The sequence below is a fragment of the Cavia porcellus genome, unplaced genomic scaffold (genome assembly GCF_034190915.1).
Source record: "Cavia porcellus strain 051 isolate PalLab524CR breed Dunkin Hartley unplaced genomic scaffold, mCavPor4.1 scaffold_30, whole genome shotgun sequence".
NCBI classification, from domain to species: domain Eukaryota; kingdom Metazoa; phylum Chordata; class Mammalia; order Rodentia; family Caviidae; genus Cavia; species Cavia porcellus.
The window spans coordinates 16,737,211-16,751,077 of NW_026947513.1; the positions used below are offsets into that span (position 1 = coordinate 16,737,211).

The 13,867-nt window shown below is 34.1% G+C and overlaps 1 protein-coding gene across 6 annotated transcripts in view; it reads right to left on the reverse strand.

Annotated features, from left to right (window-relative positions):
- The window catches only part of Arap2 (ArfGAP with RhoGAP domain, ankyrin repeat and PH domain 2), a 168,520-nt gene that overhangs the window by 68,227 nt on the left and 86,426 nt on the right, over positions 1-13,867 (reverse strand). For all 6 annotated transcript variants that reach the window (XM_063240678.1, XM_063240676.1, XM_063240677.1 and 3 more), the window contains 4 exons: positions 9,050-9,194; positions 5,907-6,009; positions 5,126-5,324; positions 4,879-4,942 (listed from right to left, as the gene is read on the reverse strand). In XM_063240678.1, coding sequence (XP_063096748.1) covers positions 4,879-4,942; positions 5,126-5,324; positions 5,907-6,009; positions 9,050-9,194 — 511 coding nt within the window. The remainder of the gene's footprint in view (positions 1-4,878; positions 4,943-5,125; positions 5,325-5,906; positions 6,010-9,049; positions 9,195-13,867) is intronic.

The following is a 13,867-nucleotide window of genomic DNA, read 5'->3' on the forward strand; positions in this document are numbered from 1 at the left end:
TCTTTTTTAATTATGCACACTATCCCTGTAGTCCATCAACATGAATAACTGGAAGTTGTTTCCAAAAGCCACATTTTCACCCGCCATTGACAAGTCTGCCATAATCTACTTAGGATACAGTCATTATTGCCCAAGGCCCCGGAGACATGAAAAAGAGCAGTGCAATGAAACTGTCTTATTTTGATACAGTATTCAAACAGCTCTTCCAGGATCACAGCTATCATTAAGTAGTTGTTTGTGTACTTGAGCAGAAGTACATATTCCCAGCCTTGGTAATTCACAGAGCTACCCAGGCCAAGAGCTCTGGAGTCATCTTTATCTCCTAATCACAAAGAACCCAAAAATTGGCATCTCCCAACATTTCAGTACCAGATTCAGAGCTACCAACGACCAATACCAGCCACCAATTCCTCTTTTTAAGCTGCTAGAGTTGACTGCCTCCTTCTTGTCCTTCTTATGCCTTCAATATCACCCATTTGATGTTTCTTTCAACATGCAAAAGTCCAAGCTATCCGGAAGCACACTGTACATGCCTTCTCTTTCTAGGTCCAGTATCTTACCTCTCTAATCCTGCAGGTACCCTCTGCACACTTGTCGTCAGCTGTTCTTTTAGTCAGTTCCAACCTTAATCCGGTAAATACCTGTGTGATTACTTTCACTCTCCTTGAAGTAAATAGGTGGACTCCATCATAACACTTGTTTATGGCTCTGTGGCTTAATACATGCACACACATGCATGCACACACAAACACATGCACACAAGTGTGCACACACACACTTGATAAACACACTTGACAAATGGTAGGATATACCATTTAGGGTTTTGTTAGCCACTCTCTCATGTTAACATAATGAAATTGCTTAATGATACATTTCTTAAAACATACATCCCTATTGTTATGTAATGCATAACTGTCCTCTTTCTGGACTTTGGAGGCCCCTCTCTGTTGATTTCTTGCCTCAGTCACTGACTTAACAAGCAACTTTTCCTCCTCGCCAACTCCAAATAATACGCATTCATCAAGTCTCCAACACATTACTTCTTCCCTTCTCATAAGATAGACTCCGAAACAATTTTATCTTCTTTCTTTATGTACTGGTAAGTCCCAAATCTATATCTCCACCTTATTAACTTTGTGCAAATATCTGATTCTTACAAATAACGTTCTCCTAGCAATTTCTCTGTAGATGTCTTTATAGCACTTCATATTAAATATGGCTAAAGTTAAACTCATTATCTTCCAAGTACTTTCTCAAATCTGCTCCTTTTCCACTATTCCCTGCTTGAAGTTACATATTTGCATAATACACATATACACATACATTTGGGTACAAATAATATGTGAATAAAAGGTAAACACAAGACCATGCTGGCACTGCACAAGGTGCCATGTGCTGGGAAAATTGCCAAGTTTGTTCTGTCAGGGTACAAACCCTGTTATAGGCACCATCTATCAGGCTGATTCTTTATTCACACTATTAATCTCTCTTCTATTTATTCTACCTTTAAGTAGGTGAAAACTATATAAATGTATTATTAATAAAGTTTTATAGTGAACATTTCATTTTTTAATAAATGTAGAAACTTTAAATACTAGTAGCTTAGGTTACACAAGCAAATTTTTGGTTGTTAACGTGATTCTTAAGAATGACCTATATAAACATATTAGTAAATGACCATTTAACATTTGTTTTTTTTAAAATAAAACAAAGAAAAAACTTTTGAGTAAGTCTTTAAATTGAATGTACTCTGATTTCAAAAAGGTAATTCTTTCCAGGCATGGTGGTACACACCTGTAATCCCAGCATCAGCAGAGGCTGAGGCAGGAGCATTGCCAGAAGTTTGAGGCCAGTTTGGGATAGTGATTTCAAGACCAGTCTGAACTACATAGTGAGCTCAACCTTGTCGCAAAAAAACAAAACAAAACCAAACCGAGAAACAAAACAAATAATTTTCAACACCAGATGTGCACTGGAAGGCAATTTAAATACTTCAAATATTGCCTGACGCATAATAAATTTTAAGCATTGTCATCATTGTGTCACTGATGTGATTGAGTTACTACTGATTCAGAAAAAAAAAAAACAGGAAAGCAACTAAACTATGATAAGTATGTACTGAACACATATTTTTAATGTTTGTGTGGCAGGACTGCTATTCAAGGAGATTTAAGGAAATAATGTGGTTATACACTTATCCCACATTTCTTCACTCTTATTTTGGCTTATTCCTTACACTTCTCTTTCACACACACACACACACACACAAAAAAAAAAAAAAAAAAAAAAAAAAAAAAAAAAAAAAGAAACAAAAAAAGAAAGAAATTCAAATGAACTGGCTAGTATGACACAGATTTTTAAAAATTTTTAAATGACTACAAAAACGTAACAAAGCACCTCTAGCTATTACTTTGGAATCAGATTAGTTTTCCAGTATTCCAGCAACTTGGGAAATAACTATCACACATGGATTTCACACTGAGCCCTGCCATCCAGAAGACAGAAGAAACATCAACATACACAAAACACCAAAACATAGTCGTCTGACTTCCATGTCTTGCAATAATGAGTGAATACAGGCCATTCACAGTAAGCACTAAACAAAATCCATCAAACTGAGTAATTAAGTCATGTTTAACTTCTCAAATGAAGCACATGTACACGGGTCACAGTCTTTACAGGTTAAAAATGGTAGAAAAACAACTTGGCTCTAGTACACGGAGAATAAAGAAAAATGATAAAATAAATTTGACCATCAAGTTGATATTTGTCTGCTTAAAAGCACAAGTTCTGTAATCTTAGTTACCATGTTTATATTGTTATTTTTTCCTGTCAAGGAAACAGCAAGCAGCAAGCCTTCCACAAATAATAATAGATAACTATAAACATTGCACCTACATTTCTAGTACTATCATGCCGTAATGCTTCCTATGCATACATAATACTGCCTTCTGAAAATATAATTAAAAGTACTGTGGCACTTTAGTAAAATCATCTTGTTGTACAAAAATCAGAATTTAAATGTCACTAACCATCATAACCCAAGAATTAAATAAAAAGTCCTAATTATGCCTTTAAGTTAAAAAAAAAAGTTCACTTTAACATAAACATCTAATCAGCACATGCATTGCTCTGTAGAGCTTTTATGAAAGATGATTCAAAGAAGTCTGTTCTTTGAAAAGTCTATTCTTGTTCCTAGCAAGAAAAATAAGGACAAAGGTCAATTTACTTATGTTTTTGAATTATGTTCAAAATCGTTAAAAGTTATCTGGAGTTACTAGAGTAGAACCTTATAAAGCAGTGTGACTTTTTTTTTTCCCCCAAAATGGTAAGAAATGGAGAAAAAAAAAAAAACAATATACCAAGAAATACTGCCTCCTCATTGTTCTGATATGTGCATAGCTGCCTATTGCTAGGTTCTTTTTCTTGATCATCCTCTCTTTCTGTCCTCTGAATACTGGAGGACTTTGGCTATATTCTTAACACCTTTTCCCAACTATACTCATTATTTTCAGGGAACCCATTTCAGTCTTTGTCTAAATAATGGTACTTGAGGCCACATTTCTATTTCGAGGTGTAGCCACTTCATTTAATTCAAAATCTTCATATGTAGCTGCCTGTTCATTTCTCTTCATCATTAAACAGATACTTTCAAAATACCATTCCCATGGCCCAATGCTTGATTTACTGCCCTAAACTTACTGATCCTACCCACTATTCTTCATATATTTGTTATCTGAAAAACACAGTACAATCCTTTATAAAATTATTCAGGTCAAAAACTTTGGGCCCATACTTAATGTTACACCAATTGATCAACAGACCCAGATAACTATTCTTTTACAGTGTATTCAACCACTCCTGTGTACTATTTATCAGATCACCCAACTGTTCACTGGTCTCTATGAAATCATTATAACTAGACCCCAGATTGACTCTTGTCTTGAAGCTCATTCATCTGGATTCAGAGTAGTCCTTTAGAAACAGAAATGAGATCACTAAACTTCCCAGCTTTCAATCTGAGCAGCTTCCCATGAAATTTAAAATCAAATTCAAATATATACGCTAGGGCTCTCTGTGATCTAGCCTGGTATACTCCTGAGATCACTTCCTCTCATCTTCTCATTCACAAACTCTCCCCTGATACAGCACATTCTCTGTAGACCCCTGCAGATGTGAAGCACAAAACTCTCTAAGGATCTTCAGCTATTTTTGACCATGTGCTTTGACTACAGCATCTGAATAGCTGAAGAGTTTGCTTCTTCAATTTATGCAGATGTTTTATTACAGATTCCCTCTTTTATCATCCTAACTAAAACAGAATATTGTTCTAGGCAATCTCTACTTAGCTTGTTTTTCATTGTTGAATTTAAAACTGATGAATACAATGTAACGTAAGTACTTTTTATGTGTTTTCCCTATTAGCTTTATGAGGGCAGAGGAACTGATTCTCTGTATCCTCAATACCTGAGAGACTTACAATACAGTAAATAATTAATAGTTCTTGAAAAACTAAATTCAAAAAATAAATTCTAGCTATGAATCACCCACATGCATAGATGAACATATATCACACTGACACTGAAAATCAATTTAGAAACATCAAACTACTTTCCAAATACTTGAAAACGAATGACTCAAAGGAATCTAGATTTACAGAAAATTACAAATATTGATTGTTGTTGGTGATAAAAAGCATAAAAATATGTAGACTTCCTCAGTATATTCTTTCTACAAAGAAAGTTTATAGTTTATAATTTAGAAAACTTTCCTAACAGTGTAAAATATTAGTTTCTTTTCTAAGAAGACAACCAAAATACTATATCTCATTCCCCAGACTTATTGAGATAAAATATTAAAAAGCAAAAAGGCACTCACCTCCCTTTTTCTACCAGGAATAAGACATCCAATTTTTCCCCATTTTGAACCACTGTGCTGGTTGCTGAAGGGATTAGAAAAAGCATAAATGTAGTTTTCAAATATTAATCAAAATATTGAGAAAGACACAACTATTGCTACTATTCAGGTGTAAATTCAGACATAAACTATTATAATCTGATATAAAAGCTAACATTACTGTATACAGTATAGAATTATATCTCCAAGGGGCTAAGAAACAACTTACTTAGCTCTTGCAGTCGTCTTAAATGCATTCTATCTTCTTGAGCTTCTTGCATGTGAAGGCAAAAACGCAAACTAGATTTATCTATAGCAAACCAGCCTTTCTTCCACTGATCCAGAGCGTGGCAATCTTTGTAGAAGAGTTGACCAATCAAATCATAATCAGCTTCTGTTAAGTTTTCGGCAACAAAGGGAACAAAATGCTGTTAAAACAAATACAGAAAAGTGATAAAGACAGTGAAAATTGGAAACTCTTTCCCTATCTACAGATATGAGAGAGGTTAAACACTCATCTTATATTTTCTCTTTTAAAGATTCCTATGTAACCCATAAGTCAAACCATCTTATTTAAAGTTGTATCAATCTTAAAACTGAACAACTAAAATCAATCTTCAAACAGTATTATCTTAAGTCATTCTTTCTTGCTGTATATATTGTTGAAAAAGGGAAATATTTTCTTTGTGGGTTTGTGGTAGTTTTAAAAATTTTTTAAATGTGGTAATTTTAAAATGTGGTAATTTAAAATTTTCATGCTTTTGTCCATTAATACCTTTTATTGAATCTGAAAATTATTTTCCTAAGGTACTATGTTAATTTCTTGTCTGTTTCAGGTACCAGAAGGTGGCATTTAACATCCTTTGACTATAACCTTTGAAAATCTACTGAAATATGCACCTTATTCCTTGAATCGTATTTAAAATTTCCTGGACTCTTGCAGCTCAAGTACTGACTCCAAGTTAAGAATTATTTCTTGATTTATACAACAGAATATAGTATTTAAATACCTTAGCTATAGTCTCCGTCCATTTTCTTTGAGCTTGAGATGTTTCAGCTCCAAATAAAAACACACGCTCTGAGGGTAAGTAGATCTCAAAAATAAAAACAGGCCTACAACATGCACAAATAACAAAGATATCATCAGTTACAACCTTAAGAGGACAACACAAATATCAAGGTTTTAATTAAATTCCTTTTTAAGAATGGAATAATGTAAAGTCAACTTCCTTATAGTATTTTTCTGTTTTGTAGTTTATTTAAATGAGCTAAATGGAACACACTAGATCAGACAGATGAACTACTTTTTCTGATTAATCACTCTGTGCCATGGCTTTTTGATGCCCTGGATGTTCATCATGGATTAGCTTGCAAGGACTCTCCTTGGTGCCAAATTACCCCTAAGACAACTCCTTGCATTACTCAAAATGCTCAAAAAACTGACCTATTTTTAATCCTGTTCTTATCTTACTTCGCAGGCCCTCCATCTATCATTTCTTCTCACGACACAATTTTACTTTTTTGCTACAGAAAATACAAAGGTAACGTCTCATGTCTTGAATCTTTTCTTGATTTCCTCATCCTCAGCTCAACTCTTTCCTGGTACATGCTAAGTATGTGTCCTAGCACCGCCTTAAGATTGAGAAATACCATATACCAAAGCTAATGTATCTTGTGTCATGTCCCAATTTAAAGGCATTTCCACCAACTTCATCAGTAAGCTCCAAACCTTGAGGTTTAACTTAATATTCTCTGAACACCAACTTTTCTCTCAGTACAGTTATTTCACCTTGTCAACTCAAACAGAGGTTCTCCTACTAACCCCTCCTCCTTTTAATTATTTCTTCTAAATTCCTGGCAGTTATGATCTTTCTTCCTCCAATCCCTTTTTTTTTTTTTTTTTAAATTGGTACCAGGGATCAAACTCACGAATTCCTGCTTGCAAGGCAGGCGCTTATGCCACTGAGCTAAAAATCCCCAGCCTTCTCCAATCTCTTTTTACCACTTCTGTTACTTCTTTTCCTAAAATACAAATCTGCATAATTGCTCGGTGTCTACACTACAATACAAACCTCAAATTCTATAGCAGATTATGGCAATTCAGAATTGAGCTATAAAAGTATTTTGTAACCTCATCATCAAACATGCAAATCCACTTGTATCAACAGCACTTTATCAGAATTTTTATTTTCAGTATGTTCATATGTTGCCATAAGGTAATATTAATTCTTTTAATATGTATCTTATTAGGTAAGCAATACATAGAAGGCATTTGTTTTCATACCCTATGGTAAGCCATATTAAATTGGTTATTCATTTGGAATACAAGCACCATTAAGATTAAAACAAAAGCATATTAGCTAAGGATTACTTTTGCGAATATCAAAATCAACCTACCTGTACCAGAAAGTAAGTCATCTCAATTACTATATTGGTCATTATTGGGTTTTTTTGGTTGTTTTGTTTTTTGGTCTTTTTGAGGAACAGTCTCTCTATGCAGTTCAGGCTGGCCTTGAGCTCACTAGCCTAGCTGGTCTTGAACTCCCAAGGATCCTTCTGCCTCAGCCTCCCAAGTGCTGGGATTACCACCACGCCCGGCTACTGATCATTATTGCCTAATGTAATACTGGTATACAATGCTCATATATTGGCCATTATGACATAATCTAATGTTGTAATTATTTAACAACAATACAGTTCACATGATTTTATGTAACTAAAATCCCTACAAATCTCTTCCCACATATAAAATTTATTAAAATTCGGTGCCCTTATAAAACTTTTGGTTTAGATTTTCTCCAATTTTTTATTAGTACATATTTACAGTACATAATGATAATACACTTGTGGAAGTTGGAACATGTACACAACATATCTCAATGCTTTTTCTGCATCCCCCACCTCTCTTCCCTTCCACTCCCTCTTTTTCTAGGTCCCTTCCCTCTTACTGAAATATCTATATTCTACTTCCTACTATTTTTTAACTTGCTCTATTTATACTTTAGGTTTTTCATACAAATCCTGCAATAATATTAAGCACGTATGTCTGATTAATTTCCCTTAACATTATGATTTCAAAGTATATACAAATGACTTGAGTTTATCCTTCCTTATGGTACAGTAGCACTCCACCGTGTATAAACACCACGTTTCTTTATCCAATCATCTGCTGATGGACACAGGCTGCTTAAAGATTTTTCTATTATAAATTGTTCTGCTATAAACATGAGTGTGCATGTATCCTGTAATATGATGATGTCTTTAACTCTTTTGGGAAGATACATAGAATGGGAGTATCTGAATCAAATGGAATTCAACTTTTAGTTTTTTGAAGAAAACACCACACTGATTTCCACATGGCTGTACTAGTTTACATTCCCACCAACAATGAAGAAGGGTTCCTTTGCAACTTCACCCTCACTAGAATTTGCATTGGATTCTTGATAATGGCCATTCTTTTTGGAGTAACCCGGAATCTAAGTATGGTTTTAACTTGCATTTCTCTCATAGCAAGAAACAATGAACACTTTTTTCATGTATTTAGTAGACAACTGCTTTTCTGAGAAATGCTGATTCATTTGTGTTCACTTAGATTTTAATAGTTTTTCATATGTAGTGAAATGTAGGATCTTACATGCTGCTTCTAAAACTCTTCACAGAATCCATTTAAACTATTATGTATCTCAAACATATTACATTACTAATACTTAATCTTTTAATTGCAACTTCTTCAGACTATCAAAATGACAAAGGAGATCTTTCAGAAATTAGCACTGAATATGCTACTCAATATATTTGATGTGTTTTGCTTTAATGTGAGCCAATCAACACTGAACATTTTTACCATGGCATTCATTAACCAAACACATAAATTTTACCACTATTTAAAATAATGCCTAAATCAAAATGTTACAATAATTATTGGGATGTAATAAATCTATTTAGGATTGCATGCAAGCATGTTGCCTTTCATATTACCTAGGTTATTTAATTCTCCAACTTCTAGGAGCTTCCCTAAGGAACTTTTAGGTACCATTAAATCCTTTTGGAGGGAAAAACCAAAGACCTGAAATTTTAACAAAATCCTCTTTATCTGGTATGGTAATGATCTGTAAATACCTTTCCATTCTTAGCTGTTTAATAGTAGACCTACCCAGTATTTAAATAGAAGTCTTCTTTGTGGATAGCCAGGCAGATAACTTCACTGATGTTAATGGTGCCATTAGGTGTAGTAGACTTATCATTTTCATAGTAACTCAAGAATCCTCCTTCCAAAACACACCACTTTTTATTTGTCTCTATAAATTAAAGCAAAACAAAATTTTTAAGAAACTGAGCTACATCGTAAGTCTACCTCTAAAAAATATATGGTTTTAAACCTTGTCTATACTAAAATGAATGAATAAATAAATAACAAAATAAATAAATTTTCAGTTCTGGTTGAAGAGCATGACAGTGCTGCATAGATAAAGTCATCACACTTCCTGTTCTCAAAAAATTTATAATCTAACAGCAAGGACCAGACGAATGACTAATGAACACAGAAGTGGGCAGATCCATAAAATGGTTGTTGCAAAATAATTCTAAAATTTCAAAGACTGTTATCTGTGGAGAGCTAGTAAGAGGGAATAAAAGTAGCATAAAAAAGTAAAACTGTATCTACTGATTAGGAAGGTATGCAAAGGAAGAAGCAGCCAAGATTTGCAGTGTGCTTCATGTTTCATTTAGGGAAAATAAAATGCTGCCTGTTGGAGGTCATCGCATTATAACACACAGGCCAAATCAGACCTTCACCTGTTTTTATAAATATAATTTACTGGGACATAGCCATGCAAACTTGTTTATGGATTGTCTATGGCTACTTTGAAACTAGAAAAGCATAGCTGTGTTGGCCCATAAAACCTAAACTTTACTATCAGGCTCTTTTCAGAGAAGTTGGCTGATTCTTGAGCTGCCAAGTGAAATGGTTTTATCAGTGGAATATAATCAGATTTGACTTTTACACATTCTGCTTACTGTGAAAAATGTATTTGAGAGAGTGAAGCCAGAGGCAGAGAGACAGGATACAGCAGTGCTGGGGATTAAACTAGAGCCTGGCGTATGCGAGATGAGCTACCACTGAGCTATGACCCCATCCATCTTCATTAAGTAACACTATGAAGGAAAAATTGCTTAAAATTTGCAGTTTCCCCAGATAAAGTGAATTATTTTTGAATTATCACTTTACTTTCCTATTTTAGTGCTCCAAAAAAGACATATAACTCAACTTGTAAGTTAATGCAAAGAATGAAATGATATAAGCAACATTTTTAATCTGAAATACAAATGAGATCTATAAACATTAAGGTCAAGAAAGTTTACAGATTAGAAATATGAATAAAGTCTATAGATTATCATTAGATAATTTTCTTTATCTGATCCCTCTATGGTGATTATTTTTCTTTGTAAAAAATGTTCACTTAGACACCATGGATGCAAAGAGTCATGTCTACAACTTATTCTGAGTGATTCTAAACTTAAATGTGCACAGAAAAAAAGTGAAAGAAAAAGACATATACAAAATACATATGTATATGTATGAGTGTGTATACTTAAGCACATCCACAGAAAAAATTAGGACAAAGTAAAAAGAAATACTGGCAATTAGTTTATTTAAGTATATGGAGGTTCTTCCCTATATTTGCAACTTTCTGTATTAAATCAAGTCAAAAAAGTTAACACTTAAGAGAAAAAAAAATATTCATAGACTTTTAGAATCATTTGAATCTTAGGTGGAAGCAGTACTAAGTGGAAAGAAGAAAAGACAACAAGACAATGTATCAGTCAGAGAAACACTCAAAATCTAAGAACTATAGAATCCCCTTAGTCTAAAAATAGATTACCAATTACCAATAATGACAAGGAGTACTGTAATTCTCCTAGAAAAAGCAACTAGCACGAAGAAATCCTCTTTGGGTAAAGGAAAAGAAGCTTATCAGAGGTCCATCAGTTTCAAATGGAAAACAATGGAAGGCAATTCCAGGACTCTCAAATCCAGAGTCACTCAATATGCCCTGAACTATTATATAAAGGAATCATGAGAGCCCTTAATTTTTAAATAAATAATCATTGCTTATTTCTAAGATATATAAAAAGAAAAGCACATTGTACTAATCAAAGGTAATTATGAAACAGTTTCAAAACAAGACAGTCTGATGACCACAATAATCTTCATGGAAACTAAAACAAAAACATACACTACTCAATACACAGATAAACCCTTACAGAGAATAATGGTAATGTCACTGTCAGTTTGTAATGCCATGGAAGGTAAGATGTGACTGCAACAACAGCTGTCAGGGGTCCTTTTGTGTGTTTGTATTCAAGGAAGAAGTCACCCTCAGACTGGGGAGGGCAGAAAAACTACCAAGAAGGCAGCTTTTGCAACATGCCTTTATTACGTGGAAGGCACATTTCCAAAAGAAATGCACTCAAAGCTATAATCATTTCATAATTCTGACAAAGAACAATGTGAAGAAAGTCACAGCAAGAGGAAATGCAGAAATGCTATTTGGTTGGACAATCAGATCACACAGGAAGTCAGGAAACAGGAAACAAGACTGAGGTTCAAGGCCCAGGCCAGGCCCCTAGAGTCCCCGTGACAAGTGCTGGGGAGTTTATACCTCCTCAAGTAGACAAGTGGGAGACTTCTGAAGGCCTTAAGGGAACAGTACCAAATGAATGATGCACAAACTAAATGTGAATGCTGAACCCAATTATGTAAATTTTAACAAAAAATGAATGACAGATCTCTTTTAAAGATGCACACAAACTCATTTTAAGTAAGGAATGTGGGCTGGAAGAGATTTAGTTCTTTAGCACTATCCTTTCTATAGCATTTCTTAGCTTTATAATCCTAAGTGAAATGGGCCAAAGGTCAGACAAGGCATGGAGGGTTATTATCTTTGAGGACTTAGAATAACAAAGCTGTGGTAGAAAGTCTTGACATTCCTATTGATTTAGGAAGCAATATGAACTTTCAGCAAAATTACGTTGGAAAATATTGGTCTTCTTAGGCCAATTTAGATGTGCACTCTTGACTTTACGAAACGTCAATACCCTCCAAGAAACCCTCTGTTGCAGAAGTGTTACTGTTAATCAGTTTCTAGAATATGTCAAACAACATAAATGTAGGGCCACAGAATGAGTAGCTGTCAGGTCTCAGCAGCTGGACAAGAGTTTGGTTATAAGGTGTGAGTAAAGTGGATGGAATGTTCAGAGATATTATTTCTACTCATTTGTGAAATTTAAATTAGAACAGGAAAGGAAAATGATATAAGATTTACCCAAAAGCAGGTGAAGAACTACAGAAGCTACCTTTTTAAATGCTAGAATGTTATGGATTATCTTCTTGGGCACCTAGTCAGCTAGGACCTCTAGGAAAACACACCTACACATAAAAACTCACTGGAAGCCAGAAGTAGCTATATTTACGTGTAATTCCTCCACTGTCCCCTCTGCTTAGTATTATGATCATCCCAATATATTCATGTAGTATGTACCATTCTACATATTTTATACAATATTAACTCACTGAATCTGTGTTGGGTCAGTTCTATTATTATACCACTTCTATGGATGTTTTCCACACACAGTTAATATTTAATTGACCTTCTTAAGGTCACCCAGGTGTTTAGTATCCAAGCAGGAGTATAATCCGAGGATTGAATTCTAGAAGCTACACTTTTAACCACTGCAAGACATCCCTGTGTCTGATCCATATTTGAATCACTTAAATCCATTTTAAAAACATATTGGGTAGACAGGAAGTCATATCTTTTAATATATATGTGCACAATAAATCTGAAGTAGATAAAGTAAAACCATTATTTCTTAAAAGCACAAAGTTGTTTCCTGATGGAGAATTTCCTAAACTGATGAAATTCAGCATGCTTCGAAATCATGAGTACACATCAGGATGCCTTTTCATTGAAGTAAATATGTTTCAGCCTTGAAAAGAATACTTTTAAATTATATAATCTATTTTCTATAGAACAAAGAATTTCAAGAATTGTTGATGCTATTGTTTGAAATTAAATATAAACAGATCAAAATAGAGTTTCTAGTAAACCGTATCAGCCACGTTCTTTTAAGAAAACCAACACTATGTAAACAAATCAAGGTAAGATAGCAAGGGGAAAATATGGTTGAGGAGAAAAAAAGGAAAATAAAACTCGGATGTTATTATTCAACTCTGTACTTAAGTTTAACAAGAGCTAGCAATCTTTTTTTGTTTTCATTAACACTAAAATGAGAAGAAAAAAAAATCAGTCTTCATAACCAAGCTTCTGAACTTCATAACCAAGCTTCTTGAACCTCAAATCCTGAAAGGTGAACTGACAGTGTGACGCTCTGGAGCTCTCTGAAGGATGCGTGCATTGTATTCCCAGCCTCTGCTTTCAATCATTTCACTCTGGCAACTTCCTGAGAAGATGGAGTGGTTCTGTCCAGGTGCTTGCCTTCCAGAGGCCAGGGTGACAACCACACTAAAATCTGTAAATCTTTCCAAGTAATTCACTTTTTTCCAGGAAGCTGATATTTAATAACAGTAACACCACTGCAGAATTGAAAAGAGAAAAGAAACCCAGAACTCTGTCTCCTCATACTTCTTTTCTTGTTTTTGAACAAAGTGTGTTGTGCATCAGCAATTACATTTTTTATTTAGTAGTTCTCCATTTTCCATACTGGAGATAATAGTCCAAGACACTCCCGGAATGTCTCAAACTATAGATAATAGTGTATATGTGTATTTGTGGTTATATATGTATATCTGTGCATATAGATGTACATACAGTTTTTTCTTATAAATACACAGCTATGGAAAAATGTAAATTATGGTAAGAAATTAACAATAATAATAAAAAATAATGATTATAGAAACAAAATAAATTTACTCATTGTTTATTTCTATAATTTTCCATTTAACATTTTC